General features: G+C 54.1%; 1 protein-coding gene across 5 annotated transcripts in view; it reads right to left on the bottom strand.

The window, feature by feature from the left end:
* Positions 1 to 939: 939 nt before the first annotated feature.
* Usp36 (ubiquitin specific peptidase 36) overlaps positions 940 to 23058 on the bottom strand; it is a 37465-nt gene continuing 15346 nt past the window's right edge. For 2 of the 5 annotated variants that reach the window (XM_015504105.2, XM_015504103.2), the window contains 12 exons: positions 22106 to 22217; positions 21061 to 21201; positions 20146 to 20246; positions 19241 to 19379; positions 15740 to 16405; positions 14966 to 15096; positions 12588 to 13166; positions 11593 to 11792; positions 10414 to 10515; positions 9590 to 9705; positions 9125 to 9271; positions 6964 to 8858 (listed from right to left, as the gene is read on the bottom strand). In XM_015504105.2, coding sequence (XP_015359591.1) covers positions 9140 to 9271; positions 9590 to 9705; positions 10414 to 10515; positions 11593 to 11792; positions 12588 to 13166; positions 14966 to 15096; positions 15740 to 16405; positions 19241 to 19379; positions 20146 to 20246; positions 21061 to 21201; positions 22106 to 22217 — 2419 coding nt within the window. In that variant the 3' untranslated portion in view covers positions 6964 to 8858; positions 9125 to 9139. Of the gene's footprint in view, positions 2273 to 6963; positions 8886 to 9124; positions 9272 to 9589; positions 9706 to 10413; positions 10516 to 11592; positions 11793 to 12587; positions 13167 to 14965; positions 15097 to 15739; positions 16406 to 19240; positions 19380 to 20145; positions 20247 to 21060; positions 21202 to 22105; positions 22218 to 23058 lie in introns of those variants that run through there. The other 3 variants (XM_048797657.1, XM_048797655.1, XM_015504104.2) reach the window with 3 other exon arrangements.

Raw genomic sequence — 23058 nt, 5'->3', positions numbered from 1 at the left:
GATAATTTGGCTGTCTTCGTGGGACAGTTTAGAAACTGAGGCTCACAGAGGGCCAGGTCAAGGGCACCTACAAGCTGGAGCCAACTGTTTCATTCCTGTACCTGATGCTCACACCCCCTCTGCTGAGCACAAGGAGACCTCAAAAGAGAAGGAGCAGGAGGCAGGATAGTGAGGGGCTGGGTGCCTCTCTGGTTTGCTGACACTGACCCAGACCACCACCAACATCCAAGTTCTCCTGAGGACCTTCAGCGTGGGTTTGTGCCTCAGGCTGCCTCTGGAGAGAATGTTTCCATGCTGCTGAGCGGGTCGCACTGTGTCCCACCAAGACACATCCAAGCCCTGACCCTTGGTCCCCATGAATGCAACTTATTTGGAAATTACATTTTTGCAGATGTGATCGAGTTCAGAGGGTAGGTCAGAAGCCAACAGCCAGTGTCTTTTCAAGAGGGAAATTTGAACACGGAGACACATGAGAGAAACTGCCAAGAGGAAAGGGAGACTGGACCGACCCCGTGGCAAACCAGAGAATGCCTAGAGCCTCCTGGGAGCAGCAGCAAGGGTCTCTCAGAGAATCTGGTGAGACAGAGGCCCTCCCCAAGCTGGGCTTCAAATTTCAGAACATGGAGGAAACATATTGATAGTGTGAAACTTAAGCCATCCAGTTGTAGTGCTTTGTTACAGCAGCTCTAGGAAACTAACACACATCACGTTAAAATCATATACCTTAGGTCTGCATTATTTATGCAGTATTGGGGACTGAACCCAGGGCCTCACATATGCTAGGCAAGTGCTCTACCACTGAGCTACATCCCCAAGTCTCTTAATTTTATTTAGAAACAGGGTATCGTTAAGTTCCCAGGCTGGCCTCCAATTTGCAATCCTCCTATCTCAGACTCCCAAATAGCTTGGATTATAGGCATGAACCATTGCACCCAGCTTGCATTACCAATTTTAATTCTAACCAATTTTAACAAAACTTTTAGAGGTTGCTTACCATATCAGATACTACTCTAAGTACTGTCTTACAATCTCTCAATCTTTCCTAATGCTCATTTTATCTGATTCCTTTTTCAACAATAAATTGTTATTTTTCCTTGCTTTTCCATTCTCCCACTGGGATGAGCGAGGCTGTAGGGGTAACAAGCAGAGGTATAGTAGACGTCTCCTGAGAAGGGGACCCATGAGCACTGCATCAGAGCTCTGTACTAAAGGGTCAACTCACAACCCACCCGAGCCATGTGCCAGAAGATCGGATGAAGGAAGAAGGGTCAAGGACAAAATGCAGAGGGACCCCCCAGCATATGCACCACAGAGGAAGCCCAGACATATCTGAGGTCCCACTTGCAACACCAAATGGCCAGCTGCTGCCAGCTAGCCTAACCCACCCCTGCAAAGCCAGATTGTGGCCAGAGATGGCCGGGGAGGGACAGCAAGGGCTAAGAAGTGCATCAGGACACCTGCTTCATTGAAAAAGAACAAGCTCAGTGCCCACCCTGATGGGACCATCCGTTCCCTGGAGAAAGCCGAGAGTAGAGGCCTGGGAGCAGCAGCAGCTCCCCCAGCAGCCAGCCTCTGACACTTCCCACCGGGTGGGGTATGTACAGGCCTTTAATCCAGTGTCCTCAGCAAGTTGCAAGGCAGGAGGACCCACAGCCCAGCGGGAGCCATCCGGGCCCATGTGTGCCAGTTCCACAGCAGGACTGTGAGGAGCCGAGGGGCGCTGGGGAAGAAGGCGCACTTGACCCGTGTGAAAGGCTGCACACACAACCACTTGCCGGCTCCGACGGGGCATTGTCTTGCTTTGAAAACCCCAGATTGTACTTTGCTAAAGCTTGCAATTTCTTCTATGTATGAGTGGCACTTAAAATCTGTTTGTAATGGAACTTGATTGTATCCAGCTGTCACCAACTGTTCCCATGCCACCCAGAAGGCAGCTGGCCACATGCCACTGTCTGGGCATTTGCTTCAGATAGAAGAATTCCCACTCGACTTCACCACAGTGTTTCCACGTGTGAAAAAGACAAAGGGTGGTGGAGCTCCGAGTGGGCAACACAGAGCCAAGTCCATGAAGGGGGATTTCTGAGCTCGGGCTTTGGCGGGCAGTGGGCTGGCGGTGTTCTGAGCAGCATCCAAATGCCAGTCACAGCCAGGCTTCCTCCACGACCTTTTCAGGTTCCCTTGTTCAATAAATATTTCCTGGGTGGCTGGCAATCCTGGGCCTGGCCAGACAACAGCCTTGCTCCCTTGCAGTGGAATATCCAAATGTGGCCACCTATGACAGAAAAGCAGAAGAAAACACTGGAAAGGGAGAGGAGTTGTAAACGGATTGTCTACCATCACAGGAGCAAAACCCACAGAAGGTACGTTGTAACAATACTAGTTCTTAGCGTGGGGTGATGAGGCTTCACACCATTTTGAAACAGCCATGAAAAAGTCATTGATGTACGTAACACATTGATCCCTGCACACAGCTCACAGCAGGCACTTGCCATGTCCTTAAGCTCTGTGTATTGAAGCCTGGACCATCCATGGTAAGATGCACCGAGCCAGGTGTGTGGGGTGCACGTGAGTGATCCCAGCGGCTCAGGAGGCTGAGGCAGGATGATTCCAAGTTCAAAGCCAGCCTCAGCAATCTAGCAAGGCCCTAAGCAACTTAACGAGACGCTGTTTCAAAATAAAAATTTAAAAAAGGGCTGGGATGTGGCTCAGGAATTAAGTGCCCTTGGGTTCAATCCCCTGTACCAAACAAACAAACAAACAAAAAAGCCACCTATACACCCAGAGCCTGCCCAAGGGAGGGCATTGGTAGCCACATCCTGCCAGCCCCCCTAACCACTGCCCTCCTCACTGAAGCAGGCAGGAGAGGGTCCAGATAGTGTAAGGACACAGCCACAGTTGCCCGGCCAAATCCAACCAGGCATTTCAAAAAACAGCACGGAGAGGCGGTACGACTGACTCCAGTCATGAGGCCGACTCCTACCGGGTCCCGTCAGAACCCAGTCTGGACCCACACCCTGAGCTTTCTACAGCAAGCCATGAGTGAACCCCACTCAACCCTCATGGGCAGGGTCCACCTGCAGTTTCCTCTGGAGGAAGCTAAGAGCGTGAGCAATGCCTCGGGTCAGAGTCTACAGAGGGCCAGCACGCTCCTGATCCACCTGGCAGCAGGGGCAGGCCTCCCAGGCCAGCAGGGCAGGACCCAGAACCCTGAGGCCACGGGCTGCAGAGCTGAGAGGTGGGGCCGGGGGCAGCGGAGCTCCTGTGGAAGGCATCCAGTTGCTTATCTTGAAGACATTCCTGGGACAGGGAGCAGGAAGGCAGGTCAGGAACCTGGCGGGAGGCCACTCAAGCCCAAGAGGAAGATGCCAGGCCCAGGCTGCTCCAGGTGAGAGAGCAGGAAGCAGGGGGGGCTTCCAGGGCAGCAGCTGGGAAGGCCGACCTCCAGGATGGGTGTGAGCGGGAGTGGCAGGGGAGGCACCCAGGTGCTCTGACTTCCGACCGGGGTGCCAGGTTCACCATCTCTGGGGAAGGAACACAGGTCTGATTTCTACCTGGGCCCTGAGTCTGCCAGTAGGATAGGTAGGGAAAGGCGTGTGGTGGGGTGAACCAATGGCCCAGTTTGGGCCAGATCCACAAACTGAGTGTCCATTGTTCAAGACTGACCCTCAGTGGGCAGGATAGGAGGCCATCTGGGAGGGGAAAACAGTGGGAGATCCTGGGAAGAAGCCAGTGACAAATGCCCACTGGATTTGGGAATTAGGTCACGGAGTGGAGTAACGAGGACAGAAGCAGGCTCAGGGTTTGGAGAGTGAAAGGAGGGAGTGAACTGAAGCCTAGTGGAGGGATGAGTGGCTTGGGGAACACAGCAGACGCCAGGCTTCCAGGGGGGCCAGTTCCTAAGAAAAGGGGGATGAAACAGGGAGCAGGCAGGAGGAGGGGAGGGCGGAGCGCAGCCCTGGAGGAGCACAGGGAGTTCCGACCCCCACCACGGGGCTCCTTCCAACAGCTGCAGCCCACACAGGCCCCACAGGGGTCGGGGGCGACAGTGCTTCTTCACGCAGGCACGAGACCCCTCCCCACACTCCCATCCCAACACCTGAGCCCCTGGAGGGCCACCAGACCAGGACAGCAGGTCTGTGCCTGGATCCTGCCAGCACAGCCACCCCGGGGAGTTACCAGAACTACGTCCTCAGGAAGGCCTAATCAGAACATGGGGACATCTGAGAACCCATGCCCTAATGACCCCTGGTGACTGGTGCTTGCTGGAGTCTGAGACATGGGCCTGACACCTCTGTCCAGTTCCACTGGCCTCTGTGGGCAGCTCTGCCGGGGAGTCTGCTGCTCTGGGGTGCTGGGACCACCAGGCAGAGGGAGGACAGAGCAGGCGGCTTCAGCAGCCAGTAAGAAATCGTTCGCCTACCAGAGTCGGGCCCACGGTGGAGGGAAACCGTCGGAATAACCCCCCGGGACTGGGAGGCAGCTGCAGAAGTCCCAAGCAAGATGGGCAGCGGGGCAGCCCCAGAGCCCTATGGGGCCATGCCAGAGGCAGAGAGTTGGATGGGGCTGTGGAAAGGTGCGGGTATGGGCTCTGGGAGGGGCCAGTGCTGGAGCTGGCCCTGGATCTGATGGGCAGAGGACACTGCACTCCCCAAGCCCGTGTCCTGTGCTCACTGGCCCTCCTCCAGCCACCCCTGCTTCTACTGACACCACCCTCCAGGAACACACTGTCCACCTGCCAGGACCCAGGGCAGGGGATCACAGCACACAGCTCAGCACTGGCCCAAGGGTCATGCTTGCTGCTGCTAACCCTGACCCCCTGCAGTGTGTCCAGGACCTCACCCCCAGGAGCACCGACGGCTGGACTTGTTCTTAACTGGAAGACTCAGAGCTCACCTACTGCCCATTTCCCAGGCTGGGACTCCCCCAGGCTCGGCGTTCTACAACATGCCGACATCGCCATTGTCTCAAACTGAAACTGTCACCCACCTACGGCCTCCTGAAACCAGAAGCAGCCCGCTACTCCCTGGCTACTTCCTTGGCCTCCTCGACTGACTGCCCGGGCCAGACCTTCATTGTATGTGCTCCTGACTCCACTTCATGAATGCCCAAGGGACCCTACTTGGCTGCTCACAGGACGGTCAGCCTTACCTGCCACCCTCTGTACTCCACCCCCGCACCCCCGTTGGGCTATGATGCAGACACTATCAGCCCAGGAGTCCACTAAGCAAATGAGATCCTGTTAACCTGGCCCTGGTGCCCAGCTTGCCAACCAGGACGACCAGGCTTTCTCTCTGTCACGCTGTGGCCCCTGCTTTGACACACTGCCTGGCCTGAGGCTCATCAGGAGGCACCGGGCATCCCTCCTAGTGACTGTGAGTCACAGTGGTGCTCACCCAGGCTGGATCCCTCAGCCCTGCCTGCAAGGTCCATTGCACCATGGGAGACTCTCACTTGGCCGTCACACATCCCAGAGTGGCCAGTGTTCAGAGAACAGTGACAACACAGTGTGGCCTCCCCATAGCCACTGTATCCCCAGTGGTTTGAGGCCACTGGCCACTGCCTGGCTGGTCAGAGGGCTGCAGCAAGGCCCGAGAGTGCCCTTTCCTCCACCTGGTGGCAGTCTCACCTCCAGGCTTCCTCTCCTCTCCTCCTTTGAGTTGTCTGACCCAACCTTGAGGGGCCAAGTCCAGAACTGGGTTTGAGGGACATCTTCGTGGAGAGCGTGGAAAAGGCCCTGAAGAGGTGCGGGAGGTGAAGGCTGGTGACGGAGCTGCCAGGCAGCGCGCAGCAGCACTCACTGCACAGGAGCCCACAGGCTCCGCCCAGGCAGGTCAGCTCCTCTCCTGGTTCCCCAGGGCTGCTCCTGCCACTCTAGCCTCCTGGCCACTGGGCACCTCTGTATGACCCTGCCTGCTCCTCCCAGACCTGCCATGGCTGGCAGCAGGGCTCAGGACCAGTGCTGTCCAGGAGAACCTAGATGAAGTTCCCAGATGGCCACAACCCCAGTCCACACGGACACAAGTCTTACCACGCCTTCCAAGCTGTGGCCAGACACTGTTGGGTCAGAATGGGCTGCCAGCACCAGCCCTGTGGCCACTCTGCCCTCCATCCTACCACATGCAAAGCAGGCAAGATTCCCACCGGATCTTCCTGCCCCGTATTAGCCAACAGTGAGAAATGTCATTGGTCACTGAAATCCATTATTTCTCTCATCTTTCCCTAGAGATGCAAATATTAGTCAATTAAAAACCTAAAAAGCAATAAAGCTGGGCATGGTGGCTCACGCCTGTAATCCCAGTGGCTCGGGAGGCTGAGGCAGGAGGATCTCAAGTTCAAAGCCAGCCTCAAAGTCGAAGTGCTGAGCAACTCAGTGAGACCCTGTCTCTAAATAAAATACAAAATAGGGCTGAGGATGTAGCTCAGTGGTTGAGTGCCCCCGAGTTCAATCCCCAGTTTACACCCCACCCCCAAAAAAGAGGTCTAATATCTAGAGTATATAAAGAACTAAAAAAAAAAAAAAAAAAAGCAACAAGTAGAATAAACTGCTTCTGCTTCAAATATCCTTGGTAGAGTACTCACTAAAAACCACCCACAGAACTGAGTGGACCACTCAGTCTCAAACCCTCCTGTTGTCATTCTGTCCTGGACAGGACCAGGCTGCGCTGCCAGACTGACTTGGAACTCCTAGGCTTAGGCAATCTCCCACCTCAACATCCCATTAGCAGGGACCTGGGGCTGTGGGGGACACTGGCACCCCACCTTTGACTTGGGAATAGGAGTGGCGGACTCGCGCCTTTGTAAAAGTCAAAGGAAAAAGACGACCGAGAAGGCTGGGGCTGGCTCAGCGGCAGAGTACTCCCAGCTTGAGCAAGACACTGGGTCCATCCTCAGCACCACACAGAAATAAAACAAATAAAGGCCTTGTGTACATCTTCAAAAAAAAAAAAAAAGACACACAGAAAGGACTCACAACAGCACATTATTTATTGCACCAAGATCTTGGCAACATCTGGGGCTCCCCAGGCCACTGGAGAGGAAGTACAGAGGGCAGGGACGCCTGTACACACATGGGTGTGGCCACACAACCAGGACACAGTGGGAAGTGGCTCCTCACGATAGGTGAATGGGGCAGTGAGGAACACTGGTGAGGGCCCACTGCACAGGGGCCGTCACCTGCACTCCCAAGCACAAAGGCAAGCTCTGTGCCGAGAGGCCACCATGGCAAGAACTGAGGTCACTAACATGTGCTTACACACTACGGGCACCCTGAACGGGGGGTGGGTGGTGGTGGTGGTGGTTTCTGGGCCTCATTCTTCTTGGTCCCTGTTTGGCTGATGGTTTTCTGGGAAGGGAGGGGCTGGCTTCTGCCGGTCAGCGATGAGCACCGTCAAAAGTCAGGTCAGGCACTCCACCACCTGGGAGAGGGAGGCAGCCCCTCCAGGACAAGGGTTTGCAGCGTGCAATCCAGCGGAGAAGGAAGAGACCCACTTGGAAGAGGGGAGAGCGAGAGGGGAGGTCAATTCTGTGCTAGAAGACAACTAAATTTAACTACAAGGCATTATGAAACGAAACGGCTGGGGACGCAGTTCATACAGGAAAGAACGTCAGCGCCTCAAGAGGAAAAGCAAGCCCTGGCCTCCCCAGACAACAGGTCACGAAGCCATGGCCCACTTCCTTCTGGGATGGGGAGCAGCCAACAGATCAGCCCTGGTGCCACTCTTCCCTCCACCTTCTTTTAAAAGGAAATACGAAAAACAGGAAACGAAAACAAAAAGAATCTCCTCCCCATAAAGAAAAAGTAAGTCTTCTTTCTACACCAGGATCAAGTGAGGCCCCAAGTGTGGCAGCAGAGCAAAATAAGGGTGGCACAGGCCAAGGGCAGAGGTGGGCCCTCCTGGGGAGGGCCAGCGCCCGGCACTGTGAGCAGCGCCTGGAAGGTGCCATCCTCCTCAGAGAGCACCTCCGCGAGGAGACCCAGGCCCGTCCAACCACACGTCTGCAGTCAGGGCTTGCACAGGGGAGGGGCGTGAACAGTACAATCAGCCAGACTCCACGGCGCTCCCAAGACTGAGTACACGAAGCCAGGGTTTGCGTATCAGGGAAACATACTGTACAGGAAGCCACAGGCCTGCTCGGATATCAGCTAACGGAGACCTCATCCCCAAGATCACCACTTCTGCAGAGACCCACGGGTCACTGCAGCTGAAGGGAAGCTACAGCCAAACCATCAGGAGAGGCAGCAGCCTCGGAAGCAGATGCGTTGGCATTACTTTCAAGGGTTCCCATCCCAGCCTCTGCTCTCCACAGAGCTTGGAGTTCCTGTGAGGAGGAGATACTCCGGAAGGGCCAACCCCAGGCAGGAAAGGGAAAGGCAGCAATGTGGTCAGTGCAGGACCTTCCTCTCTGAGGCAGACAGTAAGGCATACAGTCACAGGGCGCAGCACGAGACAGCGCCACCTGCAGGGAACAAGGGGTGCTCGCCAGGAAGAGCCAAGGCACCCTGCCACTCTGAGCACAGGACAACTGGGGAAAAGCCCCAGAGCTGGGGCAGACAGCTCTGCCCACCCAGACCCCACTGTCCATGACCACAAGGTCACTTGGCCTTTCTGGAGGCCCCATAGCGAGCTGCCGGTCTGCGTGACACCACATGCCAGGGCTTTGCGTGAGGGGCCTTTCGTGAATGTCTCCACAGGTTCTGAGCCGTAGAAGCCCAGGCCTCACGGGTCCCCTAAGACGGTGGGGACAGGAGTCCCCTGCCGAGGCAGGCTCACAGTGCAGCAGCCTAGAGGTGACAGGGAGGTGGAGTCTGCTTGAGGCCACTCTTCAGATCCAGACAGAGTTCCCAGGAAGTGACGGCCCTAGAGGGTACGGGACAGGCACATGTCCTGGTGAGGAGAGAGACCTGATACTCCCAGAACACCCTCGAGTGAGTCCCCGCAGGATAGGGGTACAGCCCTCTCGAGGGAGCTGGAAAATGTCACAGGGTCCTCTCCTACAAGGGACAGGCGCATGCACACCAGACAGACACACAGACATACCATACACGCCACAGCAGACCCACAGACACCACGCCCAGAACACGCACACACAGACACACACCGGAGACACCACCCCTACAACGGACCTCAACAGCATGAGCTCAGCGGCGGTGGCTGAGGCTGGTGGCCTTGGCTGGATGAGTCACAGACCAAAAGTTCCGTCTACTCTGAAGCTTCTGGAAAGCATTGAAGTTTCTCTTCTTCTCTCTCTTGAGTTTTTTCATTTTCTTCTCCTACATCAAGAATCAGGCGTTACAATTCTCAGGAGGGCTGCCCTGAGCCCAGTCTCCTACGTGGGAGCACCCCGGCACAGGGGTGCCCCCACACAGTGAGTGACACCCTCTGCAGGAGGCCTGCCACCCAGCACTGATGAAGGTACCCCAGCAGCGTGGCCAATGCCTGCCCACAGCACCAGACACACCACCTGGAGCTGGCCGAGCCACTTTCTCCGAAGCTTCAAACTGCTATCAGAGTTCAAGACATCCCTGCCCTTGGCCCAAGCTGAGCAACACCATCCTACTGTCAGCCCACAGCCATGTCACGAGTCCTACCTTTCCTCGATCAAACTCCTCATCCCAGTGGTCAAGCACAGTCTGGGTACGGGCCAATCTGCTGTCTTCGATGGCATCCTGACTGATCGCGGACGGCTCCCCACTCCAGCTCAGAACTGCACAACACACCCGCCGTCAGCACATGTGGGCTCCCAGACCCTGTGGGCCACTCTGACCCTGTGCGCCAGGGAAGCCTGTCTACCCCCACATGTTCAAAACGTGTGAGTGCCACCTTTTGGCAGAGACAGACATGAGAGGGAAAAAGGAGGGGCACAGTGACCAGGACGGTCAACATGGGAACAGCATCAGTGAGTCAGTGAGCCCTGAATTCTGCATCACCAATCATAGAGCTCTCTTTTTTCCCCCTTTTTCTTTAGGGACTGAGCCTAGGGGCACTTCACTGTTGAGCTCCACCCCCAGTCCTTTGTAAAATTTTCATTTTGAGACAGGGTTTGGCTACGTTGCCCATGCTGGCCCCACCTTGTGGTCTTCCTGCTTCCCCCTCCTGAGCAGCTGGGATGACAGGTGTGCACCACTGTGCCCACCTGTTTTTGTAAATCCACGCCCATGTTTGAGAAACAATGTCTCATGCTTGCTCTCAAAATTTGCCTTACAAATGAGGTTCCGAGCCCAGCCTGCATTCAGGGTCAGGAGCTTTTTGCCCTGTCCCTCCCTAGCTGGGACCTTGACACTGCCACCTTACCTAGAGCTGTGTGTGCGGCTGTCATGCCCACAGACCTCTGGAGCTGCTCTAGATTCCTCTAGGAATAGGACCCACGCTTGCCCACCTGCAGAGGACAGTACCACGTCCTGTCTGGACATACCTTTGCTCCCGTAGGCCTTGTCAGAGGAGTATCTGAGCAACTCCTGGACCACATCGGGTTCTCGCTCTCTGTTCCAAGGTACAAGAGGAGCCTGTCCTGGCCCTACAGATAGGAGATGAGGGGACTGTCACACACCCATCACTGACAGCCACCTGCAGAATTCGTGAGCGGTAAGTGCTCACCCACACTGCAGTGCCTGAGTGCTGGTAAGTACTCTACTCAACAGAGAAGGCTGCTGTCCACGTTAGTTCATGAAAATGATAAGGGCAGAAAATAAGAGAAGCCAGAAAGCACAGCCCTGCAGCCAGCAGGAGGGGACACCATGAGTCGACCCTGCCTTGTGGCCAGAAACAGCCTGCTACAGTTTAGATCTTAGGGTTCCCCAGAGGCTCACGTCTGGAGGCTTGTCCTCAGGAAGGTGCTACTGCGGTGACAGAAGCTGTAATAAGCAGGGCCTAGGGGGAGGTTCTCAGGGCACAGTGGGACCCCAACTCCTTCCACTTGTCTTCCACGTCCCGAGGTGAGAGCCCTGCTCCGCCACATACTCCCAGCACTACATGCTGCAGACCTGGGGCTGGGCCCCCAGAGCTGTGAGCTAAAACACACCCCTTTTCTCCTAATTATCTCAGGCATTTGTGCTAGTGATGTAAAGTTAAAGACTTAACGCATGGGCCAGTGCTCAGCAAAGGCCTCACACAGGACAGGGAAGTACCCCCATCACTTTTGCCACCAGAGCTCCTCAAAGCTGCCTGTGTAGTGCCTAGATGTGGAGCATCTCCCAGAGGCTCATGCACTGAAGGCTTAGTCCCCAAAATGGCACCGTCCAGAGGCTGGGCTTGGGCTGTTGGGAAGTCATGGGGTCTCTGACCTCGTCAGTATTCAATCCATTGACATCAAAGTGGACCCTTGGGAGACGGGGTAAGGGGCTGGCAGGTGGGGTGCGGTGGCAGGAAGTAGGTCACTGGGGGGCACACGCTGGTACTTATCCTGTCCCTGGCCCCTTCCCCTCTCTCTGCTTTCTGGCTTCACAAACTGCCTTCCTAAACCACACCCTTCCACCCCAGGCCTAGGACATGGAGCTGCCCACCATGGACAGAGACCTCTGAAACTGTGAGCAGCCTTCATCAGGTATTTTGGTCGCAGTGACAGAAACCTGACTAATGTGCCCAGAGTGCTCACCCAGACGGTCCCCAGGAACCTGGCCATTCATACTCCACACGGGGACTGCAGAGACACTAGGCCTCAGCCTCTTGGGGCCCTCCGGATGATCGTTCTCTTCTTCCTCCCGTGGCGCCTCCCGCTTTCTTTTCCTCCTCCTCTTTTTCCTTGGAGACTCCATCCTGGCTGCAGGCTCTCTAGGGTCAGGGGAGGGGCAGCTGCTGGGAGTCGGAGGCAGAAGTCAGAAGTCGAGACAATGCACAAAGACGGGCACCCCACCACAACAGGACGCCTAGGTGGCACAGCGCTCACTCTGCACTGGCTTAGAGAAGTGGCTGGGTACATGGGGGCTGGGCGCCCACAGCCACACCAGCGTGACGCTAGTGCAGCTGGGACAAGCCCTATTCACTACACATGCAGGCTGCTGTGGCCCCCAGAACACACAACCACCCTGCATCTTTGGACACCCTGCTCATGCAGTGATGGCCATGGCTTAGAAGCACCTGTCCTCTCTGCTGTCAGTCACTCAAGGGACCGAGGTCCACCAAAAGCCTCACAGACTACATTTTTAGGATTCCAGAACAGCATATCTTTGTAGATTGCACCCACCTGGGAATGGATTATTTCACTTCTCATTTTTTTTCTGAAAAATTTTTTGGAGCTGTATGCGGAGAGAATGCCTTTATTTTATTTTTATGTGGTGCTGAGGATCAAGCCCAGTGCCTTACACATGCTAGGCAAGCGCTCTGCCGCTGAGCTATAGCCCCAGGCCTGATTTTTTTTTCCCCTTTTTTTGGCAGTAGGGATTGAACCCAGGGTGCTTAACCATTAAGCCACATCCCAGCCCTTTTTATTTTTTGAGACAGGGCCTTGCTAAGTTGCCCAGGTTGGCCTTGAACTTAGGATCCTCCTGTCTCAGCCTTCTGAGTTGCTGGATAATGGCATGTGCCACAACACCCGGCGTGCTTATGATTTCTCGATGGAGAGACCGGGGCGTGTCTCTGACCTGTGCTCACCTGGGCCAAGGTGGGTCCTGGGGTAGCCCGACTCTCCCGAATCCCTCCACTCCTCTCCTCCTCCGCTTCCTGCTACTCAGGTGGTGGGCTTCTAGGACGTTTGCCTGTGGCCGTGTGCCCTCTTCCTCCTGTGGATCAGCTGCAAGCTCTGCCTGGTGCTTCTTCCTGCTCTTGGGACTCCAGGGCTGCCCCCGAGTCTGACCCTCCTGAGGGGCTACGGCGGCCGTGTCCTCTGGACACTTCCTCTTCTTCCTTTTCCTCTTCCTGCGGGGCGCCACAGCTTCTCCCCTGAGGCACTGGGGCTGACGGGCCACTGAGCCTAGTTTCTGGGGCTCTCCTGTGAGCAGCTTCTTCTTCTTCCTAGAGGGGCTCTGAGGGGCCTTGCTGGCCTCCAGTGACGGCTGGTGTGAAAGGGACGTGAAGTCCCCATTGACCTGAGGCAGGGCAGTCCAGGAAGAGGAACGGCTCTGTGGCTCTGAAGTCCCTGGGGACTGGGGGCTACTACTGGTCAGTGATGTAGAGGGAGGGCTAACAGGCGGCTTTGGATGGCTGGATGATCGGGGGATAGGTGACACAGCCCTGTGGGGACAGGGGATGATAAAAAAGGTCATTCTGAAAAACCCACACAGAGCTCTTCCCCCTGCCCACCTTCATCCCCTTTCCAAAACAGTCCTTTCCTGTAATTCTCAGACACATGAGTCACACGTATGTGAAGACAGGCTGACAATAAAATCAAAATCTCTTTAGATCGGAGTTAATGAGAACTGTACGTCATACTTCCTTGAGAGTAAGAGGTCACAGGTTTTTTTTAAAACTCTATTGTTTCTGCTTTTTGAGCAACAGTTCACGAAAGTCCCCTCGGTATGCACGTTTCAGCCCCAGAGCAAGGCAAACCCTGAAGAGCAAGGCAGAGCAAGGCAGCCCCAGAGCAAGGCAGCCCCAGCAGCCTTCTCAGGAGGGCAGGCACGGCCCGCAGCACCACGGTTATTTTCCTCTGACTCTGGGCCAATAACTCAGGACCACGACTTGTAAAGCCGAGCTGTCCTGCGAGGTGTGCACGGGGCAGGACTGGGCTGTGCTGGGGCCCGCGACCTGCCTCTCGCCAGCCCTGCAGGGCCAAGCTCCAGAGCCATTAGCGCTCATCTGGCCAGAGCAGCAAGGCTGCCAACCTCAAAGGGTAACGGCATCAGTAGGACTATCGTCATTGTCACCATCACCTCAACCAGGGCAGACCACAGCACCATAGCAGCTATACCCCTGGACCCCAAGGCTGGGCCACCCCAGGTGTTCTCTGGAGTTTTTTTTTTTTTTTCTTTTTTTGGTGAGATGGAGTGAGTAATCAGGGATTGAACTCAGGGGCACTCCACCACCGAGCCACACCCCCAGTCCTATTTTGTATTTTATTTAGAGACAGGGTCTCACTGAGTTGCTTAGCACCTCACTTTTGCTGTGGCTGGCTTTGAACTCAGCATCCTCTCAAGCAGCTGGGATTACAGGCGTGCACCACCATTCCTGGCTCCCCTGGAGTGTTTTCATAAAGGTTATGTGACAAAGAAACCAAGAGAAAATACCCAACAGATGTCTGGATATTTGCAGACTACCAAGTGCAAAACTACCAGGCCAGGGTCAGGGGTGCACACCCAAGTGGGGACGGTCCCAGGCTGCCTCCAGGGTAAGGCAGGTGGAGTCACGCAGGGAGAGTCCAAGAGGCCATGTCCCTCACCCGTGCCCTCTCTCACACCTTCCCAGCTGCCCAGGGGTTCCAGTCCATCAGCCTCCACTGTCAGGGAGACACTACTCTGCCCTAGGCACTCTCGAGAGTGGCGAGCTCCTGTCAGGGAGCCCACTAGGAGGGGCGGGAGGACTGGGAAGCCTATCCACAGAAGGTCTGAAAAGCCCCAAGGCAGAATCAAGCCTCCCTACTCCAGAAGCCACATCCAGCCAATGGCAGGAGCCCCTGGGGACCCTCTGCGGGTTGAGGAGGCAGGGCACACTGCTGGGAAAACAAGATGCGACCCTGGCTGGCAAAACGGATGGCCCTGAAGGACTCCAGGCCTGAGTTCACGCACAGCCTTTCTCTTCCCAGTGAAGCTCTGTCCTGGGGCTGGCCAGGGGCTTCAGGACAGGGAAGCCCTCGGCACACCCAGCACCACACACGTGTGGCAGACAGACGAAGACTGTGACAAAAACAGCAAGCCAGGACACAGAGACCCTCTGCCATCGACCAAGCGGGGTCTGCTGCTGAATGGAAAGGGAGCAGGCAGGAGGGGACCCCATCCTGGACCCTCATGGCTCCTCACCTGCCATGCACCCTCACCACAGGAGTGAACCAATGGAACCCGACAAATGCCTGGATTGGGGCCCCCGCCCGAGCTCACCTGGTTCTACTGACAGCCCAGGTGGAGGCAACGACGGGGTGAGCAGCTTCCATGGGGGAGGTGAGGTCGGAGAATGGTGAGGGGGGAGGTGAATGGAGGTCATTGCCGGTCGCCCTCCGCAGGGTGCTGGCCTGCAGTTATTGACATAAATAAAAACTTGGTGGTCTAAAAAAGGTTTCCGTGAGTGAAGAGGGAAAAAGAACCAAAACAAAACAAAACAAAAAAAAACAACAAACAAACAAACAAAAAAAACCAAGAAACAAAAACAGAAAAACAGGGCCCAGAAAGGATAAGGGGACAGGAAGAGAAAACAGGGGAAGGGAGAGGAGGGATGGTAGGAGAAGAACCAGAAGAGTGTTGTTGGTTAGAAACAAAAAGGAAGAAGGAAGGAACTTTAACAAAACCTCAGCACGACACAGCACGGTGTCGCGCCCCAGCCCTAGAGGCACCCCACCCCACCTGCACAAGGCCCCCAGGCTCATGCTGCCCCAGTGCCCCTGCCACCACACGTGGCCGGGTGAGCCTGGCTTTCGCCCTGGGGCCCACTTGAGCTACTCCACCTGCAGCAGCGATGGAGGCCCACCCTGGGCCCAGCCCCAGGAGGACTGAAGGATGGACTCCCTCACCCCCGCCCCCCAGACGGCCCTTCTGCAACCTGCAAATCACCAGGGACGCCCAAAAGGCACTTGGTACCTCTGAAATGAGGAAGGCCGCCGCCTTCGACATCTCCCACTGCCCCGCTATGGCCAGCTGGCCTGAGACCCCCGTGCCCACCTTCCTGGCAGACAGGGCCAGCCTCTTGGCTGGCGGTGGAGACATGAGGTTCGCAGGCTCAGTGGTGGCGCTGCCCAGGGCGGGGGACTTCAGCTTCACCACTGCAGAATCGGCTTCACTTGGTGGTGCTCTGGAGGGACCGGAGGGACAGTCTGTTTCCTGAGAAGCACAGATGCGGACAGCCGTGCCCCCGCGGTCCTGCGGAGCCGTGGCAGGCTCACTGCTGGCAGAGTGCTCCGGGCTAGAGCTGCTGGAAGCCCCCTTCTCAAGGTCCGTGCTGCCGTCCTCCTCCTGCAGCCCAAGCCCATTGGCAGTGGCGCTGGCCAGGAGCTTCGGTGAGGTAGAGGGGACGGTGTCTCGGCTGGCCCAGGAGCCCTGCCGACGGCTCCCCGATTCACTGGTACCAGGGGAGCCCTGAGGAGTTCGCAGGGACGGGGAGAAGTGCTGTGGGGGAGTTGGCTTCTTCACCTTCTTCCCAGGCTCCTCCAGAAGGGTGGGGGTGTGGGGGGGTGTTTGGGAGAGTCTGGGGGAAGGTGACCCCAAGGGCAGCTTTGCAGGAACACATCCATTCTGTGACTTCAGGGCCGGCACAGAGCCATTCCTGGAAACAGGCACGCCGATCTCCTCGGGGACCTGCAGCTTCCTCACCAGCACAGGGTCTGGTCGCTGAGGGAGAGCAAGGGGAGAGCAGTCAGGGCCCCTGCGGGCGCTGGCCAGGCCCTGCCTCGAGGACAGAGCAGCAGTCAGCAGCAGGCATGAGGTGAAGGCTGGAACGGGCGTGTGGTAAAGTGCTACTGTCCTGACCGGTTACTGTCCTGACCGGTTTTAGTACACATGACCATCTTCACAGCAAAGCAGAATGTTGTCACCAAGTGAGAAAAAGTACAAAGAAAAAAGGTCCCAAAGAGCCAGCACTAACAGCCACTTCTGAGTGGTCTGGTGCACAGGTGTGTCCCCCTTTGTCTCAAGGCCACACCTGAAGCCTCTCCCCAGGTTCTGCTCAGTGATGGCTGCTGTTGTGGTCAGCGTACAGCCTGTGCTGTCTCCTGCTGTGGGGACAGCACACTAGTAGATGAGTCCTTCCTACATTCACTGCAAGTGGATGAAAATACTCTTAACTCTGTGTTTAATGCTTCATCTGGACCCTTCCCTGCTTGACCCCAAAGCTCCAGAAGGCCTCTCTTTACTCTGCACTGCTGTGGGCTTGCGCCACTTTACCTTCATACCCACGGCAGGTGCACTGCAGGGAGGTGCCACCATCTGAAGGAGCTTTTTATGTTATAAATGTTAAACTTCTGGGGCTGGGGCTGTAGCTCAGTGGTAGAGTGCCTGCCTAGCATGTGTGAGGCACTGGGTTCAACTCTTAGCACCACATATAAATAAATGAATAAAGGTCCATCAACAACTTAAAAAATGTTAATTTTTCACTGTGTCCATTGAAAAGAAAAATTTTGTGTTGGGAATCGAACCCAGATCATTACAACATATGCATAGCACACACTACGGCTGACTGTGCCCCCAGCTCCTTGTTCTACAATGTTTTCTTTGTTTATTTTTAAGATTTTATGTATTGGGCTGGGGTTATACATAGCTCAGGGGTAGAGCCCTTGCCTAGCATGCATGAGGCACTGGGTTTGGATTCTCAGCACCACATATAATAAATTAAAGAAATGACCATCAACAATTAAAAAAAAAATTTAACAAAAAAAGATTCTATACATTCAGTTTTAGTTCAGCCAATTTATACTTTTTCTAAATTCTCTCTCGATTTTAAGCTTAGAATGTCTTCCTTTTTCTAGAGGTTTAATTAGAATGCACTTTTATTTTCTTTTGAGATTTTTGGCCTAGGTTTTATTTTTTTGTTTTTAGTGCTGGGGATTGAACCCAGGGGTAGGGTACTCCCCAGCCCTTGTTACCCTTGTATTTTTTGATACAGGATCTTGTTAAGTTGCCAAGGCTGACCTTGAGCTTACAATCCTCCTGCCTCAGCCCCCCAAGTACCTGGAATTACAGGCATGGGCTACCACGCCCAGCTGCCCATATTTTATAATAGTCTATGCTTTGCTGTTTTCTAACAGGAATAAGTCTTTCCATTGCACTGCTATTGAAATGTTCTAGAATACTAAAACTCGCACAATCCTATTTAAAGCAAAACAACTTTTATGCAAGCAACTGCAGCATATGTGGAAAACTCCGTGTAATGAAAACACTAATGGTTAAGTGCAACAGCTTTGCAGATGTGCCCGCACAGGATCCCGGGTGCCTATAGCCACCCTCAGGTACAACTCCTCTGCCTGCGGCCCTCCTGACCCTGAGAGCTGTTGCCGATTCTGCAGTTAGATCATGCACTTCAATTCCTACATCAATTCCCATGAGCCTCATTTCCACTTCTCTTTTCTTGGATGCTGAGGGAAAGACAGCTGTCCACATGTAACTACCCCACTGCAGACTGGGAAACAACTGCTGCCTGCCTGGTGTGGGCTTAGCTCTGGCCAGAAGGAAGAAGTCACTTGGTGACAGTCGCCAGGGCCACTGACTCTAAACGGAAACGGCTAATCACCTTGCCAGGAAAACTGAGTTCTCAACTGCTTCAACAGAAAACTTCAGGTACCTACAAAGATGGCTTCCAGGGGCTCCCTGACGGCCGGCATCTTGCCACAGGGCTTCACTGTGCTTTCCTTAGGCTGTGCAGACCCAAGTGCTTCCCTATTGCTAAACCACCTGGGCAAACTGCAGACACAACGTCCTTTCACCCTCCACGTGTCCAGCTGCTGGTGAAGGAGGATGATCCCTACAGAGCCCCAGGATGGTTATCAAAATCAGGACAGTCGCCTGGCACACACTGTGCACTCAGTGCTGGACTTCAGCTTGGGCTCTCAGTGAGCATGTCTGGATAACAGCAGGCCCAGAGAGCAGGACTGATGCCCCTGGGCATCAGTGAAGAGCTGCTGGCTCAGCCTCTCATGGTCCTCTCTTCCCTCTACCCAACGTCCGTCAGCTGATGGCCGGTTGAGAAAACAAAGCTGACAGATACAAAACCACTACCCGAGACTCCTCCACTCAGCTAAGGTTCCCCCATGAGAAGACTGGACATCTGTGATGCATGAGACAGGAGCTCCAAGAGCCACCCATCACCCCATCATCTTTTTTTGTTGTTGTTCCAAGGATTGAACCTAGAAGCACTTAACCACTTGAGCCACATCCTCAGCCCCTCCTTTTTTTTTTTAAACATTTTTTTAGTTGCAAATGAACACAATGCCTTTATTTTTATTTATTTATTTTTATGTGGTGCTGAAAATCGAACCCAGAGCCTCACCTGCGTTCAGTGAGCTCTCTACCACTAAGCCACAACCTCAGCCCCGTCCTCAGCCCTTTCTGAGATAGGGCCTCACTAAGTTGCTGAGGCTGGCTTGGAACTTAGATCCTCTTGCCTCCACCTCCCTAGCCACTGGGATTGCAGGAGTGCACCACTGCTCCCAACCCACCCCATCATCTCAGTACCTTTGCCATTGATGGGGAGGTAGCTACGCCGTTGCCCATGTTCTTCTTGGTATGATCTAGAACCACACTTGGGCGGCTGGGAAGGGTAGAGCCTGCCTGAGAGATGGGGCTCTCGGGACTTTTCTTAGAGCATGGAATTCTGCAGAGGAAGGAAACAAGAAACTTGTACTGAAGTCCAAAGTTACTACAAAATGGATAGCAAGGGATAATTGGGGTAACTTGAAGTTGAGGTTATGTTTCTTTTTCAGGAAGGGTGAGCAAAGGTAATAAATAAATAAATAAATAAATAAATAAATCCCCCAAACCCCCGAGGGAACCTAACAGGTCTCTTGAACTCACTCTGCCCTTAACCAACAAGAGGCCAGACAGAGCCTCAGACGCGGCTATGTGGGAGGGCCAGGGCCAAGTCTGGGCAAAAGTCTTCCAAATTAGAGGCTCAAGCACCATAAGGCAAAAGACCCCTCATATGTGCATCCAAACCTCAGCAGGGTGGACAGAGCAGCAAAAACACCTCAGTCACCACACCCTTCAATCTCTAGGTCAGGGAGCAGGCCAGGAACAGGTCCCACCACCAGTGGCCTTCCATGCCCACAGGATTGCGTCCTCACAGGGAGGTGCGCTGCCCAGCTGCCACAGGGCAACAAATCATTTGGGGCATCATTACAAGACAACAGATAACTGTACAGGGAGCTTCAAGGCAGCATTAACAGAGGGCAGAAAGAATCCCGTCCTGCCTCCCCAGGCTCTGGCTTTACTCCACAACCAGAGGACCTCACTGAGGTCCCTCCTAGGGGACCAGAAGTATGGCACCTGACTCAGGGACAGTATCTGTCCAACCAAGTTCCCTCCTACTAAACCCCCAATTTCTTCCACACAGGAAAAGTGAGGAGAATAGGGCTCCTCACCGCAGGTAGAAGAGCAGGTAGGCCTGCTGGTTGAGAACCACCTTGACGTTGCTGGAATGGACCAAGGAGTCGTTCATCTGGTACCACTGTCCGTTGCTTGCCTGTGCAGCACGGGGTTGTAGGAAACAAAACAATCACTTCAACAAAACAACATGAAGCATCTTACGGGTACCCCACTGCTGACTAACTAGTAGCCATTCCTCGCTACATGTGTACCACCTGGAGGCTGGGGGACATGGCTCAGACCTGCCTGGCACACGTGAGGTCTCAGGTTCGATTCTCAACACCCCCCCACACACACACACAATGTAATGTCTGTACCCTCCAAATGGGACCCCAAATTGTGCTGAGTTCCAGTTACTTCCCAGTGTCCCTCCTAAAGGGGACTTAGCAGATCTAAGCACCACAGCATCTCCCTAAACTTCTCCAGGTCTAAGGAGACAAGGCAGCCAGTTCTCCAGCACCAGGAGGTCTCACTGGCCCCAGAACACTACAGCTTCTACTGGAACTGTTTTGGTTTCTTTTTGTATTTTTGGTACCAGGGATTGAACACAGGGGCACTTTAACCACGAGCCATATCCCCAGCCCTTTTTATTTATTTATTTTTAATTTTGAGATAGGGTCTTGCTAAGTTGTTGAGGCTGCCTTGACCTTGTGATGCTCCCGCCTCAGCCTTCCAAGCTGCTGGGATTACAGGCGTGTGCCACCGTGCCTGGCTGGAACCATTTTTAAAAACATCTTTCCATTCCACGCATAGAGGCCACAAGGACCTGAACACAACTGTAAAACCTCACCACTTTCCAGAATAAATGTGCAGAGGCCAAGTGTGACTTACACAGGCAAGGCCAGATTGCGCCCAGAAGGCAGCACCAGCCCAGCAACCAGGGAAACTGGGCAGAATGCAGTAGCACCCACCTTCACGTAGCAGTAGTAGTGCCCGGCATGGCAGCTGTAACCTGAGTGGACCAAGACGGCGTAGAGTCCATACATGACAGGATCGCCATTACTCTGGGACATATATGGGCGGATGTTGAGGAATTCCGGATAGCCTACATCCTGTTTGAAAATTCAAGGAAGAAGACCACTTGGCTGTCTTTAACAATCTGGGGCCCCACCCCACACACATACTGGTCCATGATCAATGACAAAGGTCAAGCAGCCAAGGTGTGAGCCCTGTTCAACCCACCTAGGGGAAATGATCTGATTGCGCCGTTTAATGAATTACAATTGTTCTCTTCTTTGTCACACATCTAAGCCAGCTCTCACACTACCTGGCCCCCACCTATAAAATGAGAAGAGTAACTGGTTCCCTTCCCCTCTCCTCTACAGGAGCATGGCCGAGGGAAGAACAGGAACACGTACTGGGGTCTAGGCCTTCAAAAAAAAGATGCTGAATGGATTCAGCCACCTGCTCTGGTAAGTTATGTTTCTAATAGATTGGGTCAGAACAACACTTATGCCAACATTAAAAAAAAAATCCCCCCAAGAATATTTACATATTTTAAATTAGATGAGCTTTACAAGCAACTTGAGAACTCTAGAAAAAATGTTTTAAAAAATTATCTTTCCAAAGACAAGTGCCTTGCCCCAAACCACAGAGCCAGGCTCTAGCTAAGAACACAGTCATCTTTCAGTAAATGCCATTATGCAAAAAGTAGGTCTTTGCTCCACATGTCACAAAAAGCCACAGCATGCAACCACGCCTGTTTTAGACATGAGACAGAACACGGCAGACCACAGCCACAGTCCTGTGTTCACCAGACTTGCTCTTCAGGAAGCCTGACCTTCCCCACTGACAGCAGATGAGGACAAGCAGCAGCTATGGGGAGGGGTTGGTAAGATGGCAGCTCTTGACCTGGGCTGCATACAACAGTGACCTCAGGATTTGATGAAACACAGGTCCCCGGGCCCTGGGGTAAAGAGCAGCCCAGCTGCAGAATGGAGTGCAGTGAGCACGCACCTTGGTGATCTTCCCCCCACTGGAGTTGGCAAAGCGCTTGAGGGAAAGGGTGAGCACGTTGGAAGTCCTGTGGATGGTGAAGCGCTTGCTGGCGGGGACCTTCTTCTTGCATCTATGGAGATGGTGAGTGAAAAGGTGTCAGTTCACACTCTGAAGAACACCCTGTTTGCACTATGTGAATACAAGAACGACGGTCTGTAAGGGAGTCTTCTTAAGTGGGATTTGTGCCTTCTACACTCCAAACACCAAAACCAACTTGCCCTAAGTAAAAGGAAAGCTACTGCAGGGCAGCCAAGGCTGGAGGAAAGATGAAGATGCCAAAGCAAAGATCCCTTACCAACCAGGAGGCCGAACAGATGCACAAGAAAGAACGACTTTGGCGCAACACAGGGAAGAACAAAGTAAAGCAAATGTGGCCAAAAGAAAATAGGCAGCAGGAAATTGCTGCAAGCAAAGCCAGAAGACAGGTAAAAGAAGGAGAGGAAATGGACACAGGTCACCAGCTCCCAGAGCCAAGGGCAGCAGAGCTGGAGAGGAATAAACTGGGCATAGAACAAAAAATTTGAAAAGCAGAAGGAAATATTCTTTAGCAATCACAGCTTTAAAATAACCTACACATAAAGACATGTACCCAACAAGACTGCACAACACCAGAAGACCAGGCAGAGCCCTATGTGTGGAGCATGCCTCTTCTAAGGCTAGCAGGTGGTTCTCGGCCACTCACTATCAGTGAGGCCTCGAGCCAGTCCCTTCCCTTCCCTGTGCCTCAGTTTGCCCATCCTGGGCAGTGGGGATAATAGCGGTCCCTACTTCACAAATCAATACATGTGCAGATACAGGGCACAAGCCACTGTAGAACCAGGGCCATGCCTTTGTTTGTGTTACTGCAGGATTGTTCATGAGACAGCAGGCTACTTGAGAAACACAAGCAGGGGTCACTCCACGAGAGGACA

Source organism: Marmota marmota, unplaced genomic scaffold (genome assembly GCF_001458135.2).
Source record: "Marmota marmota marmota unplaced genomic scaffold, marMar, whole genome shotgun sequence".
NCBI classification, from domain to species: Eukaryota; Metazoa; Chordata; class Mammalia; order Rodentia; family Sciuridae; genus Marmota; species Marmota marmota.
This window is presented reverse-complemented; position numbering and strand designations above follow the sequence as displayed.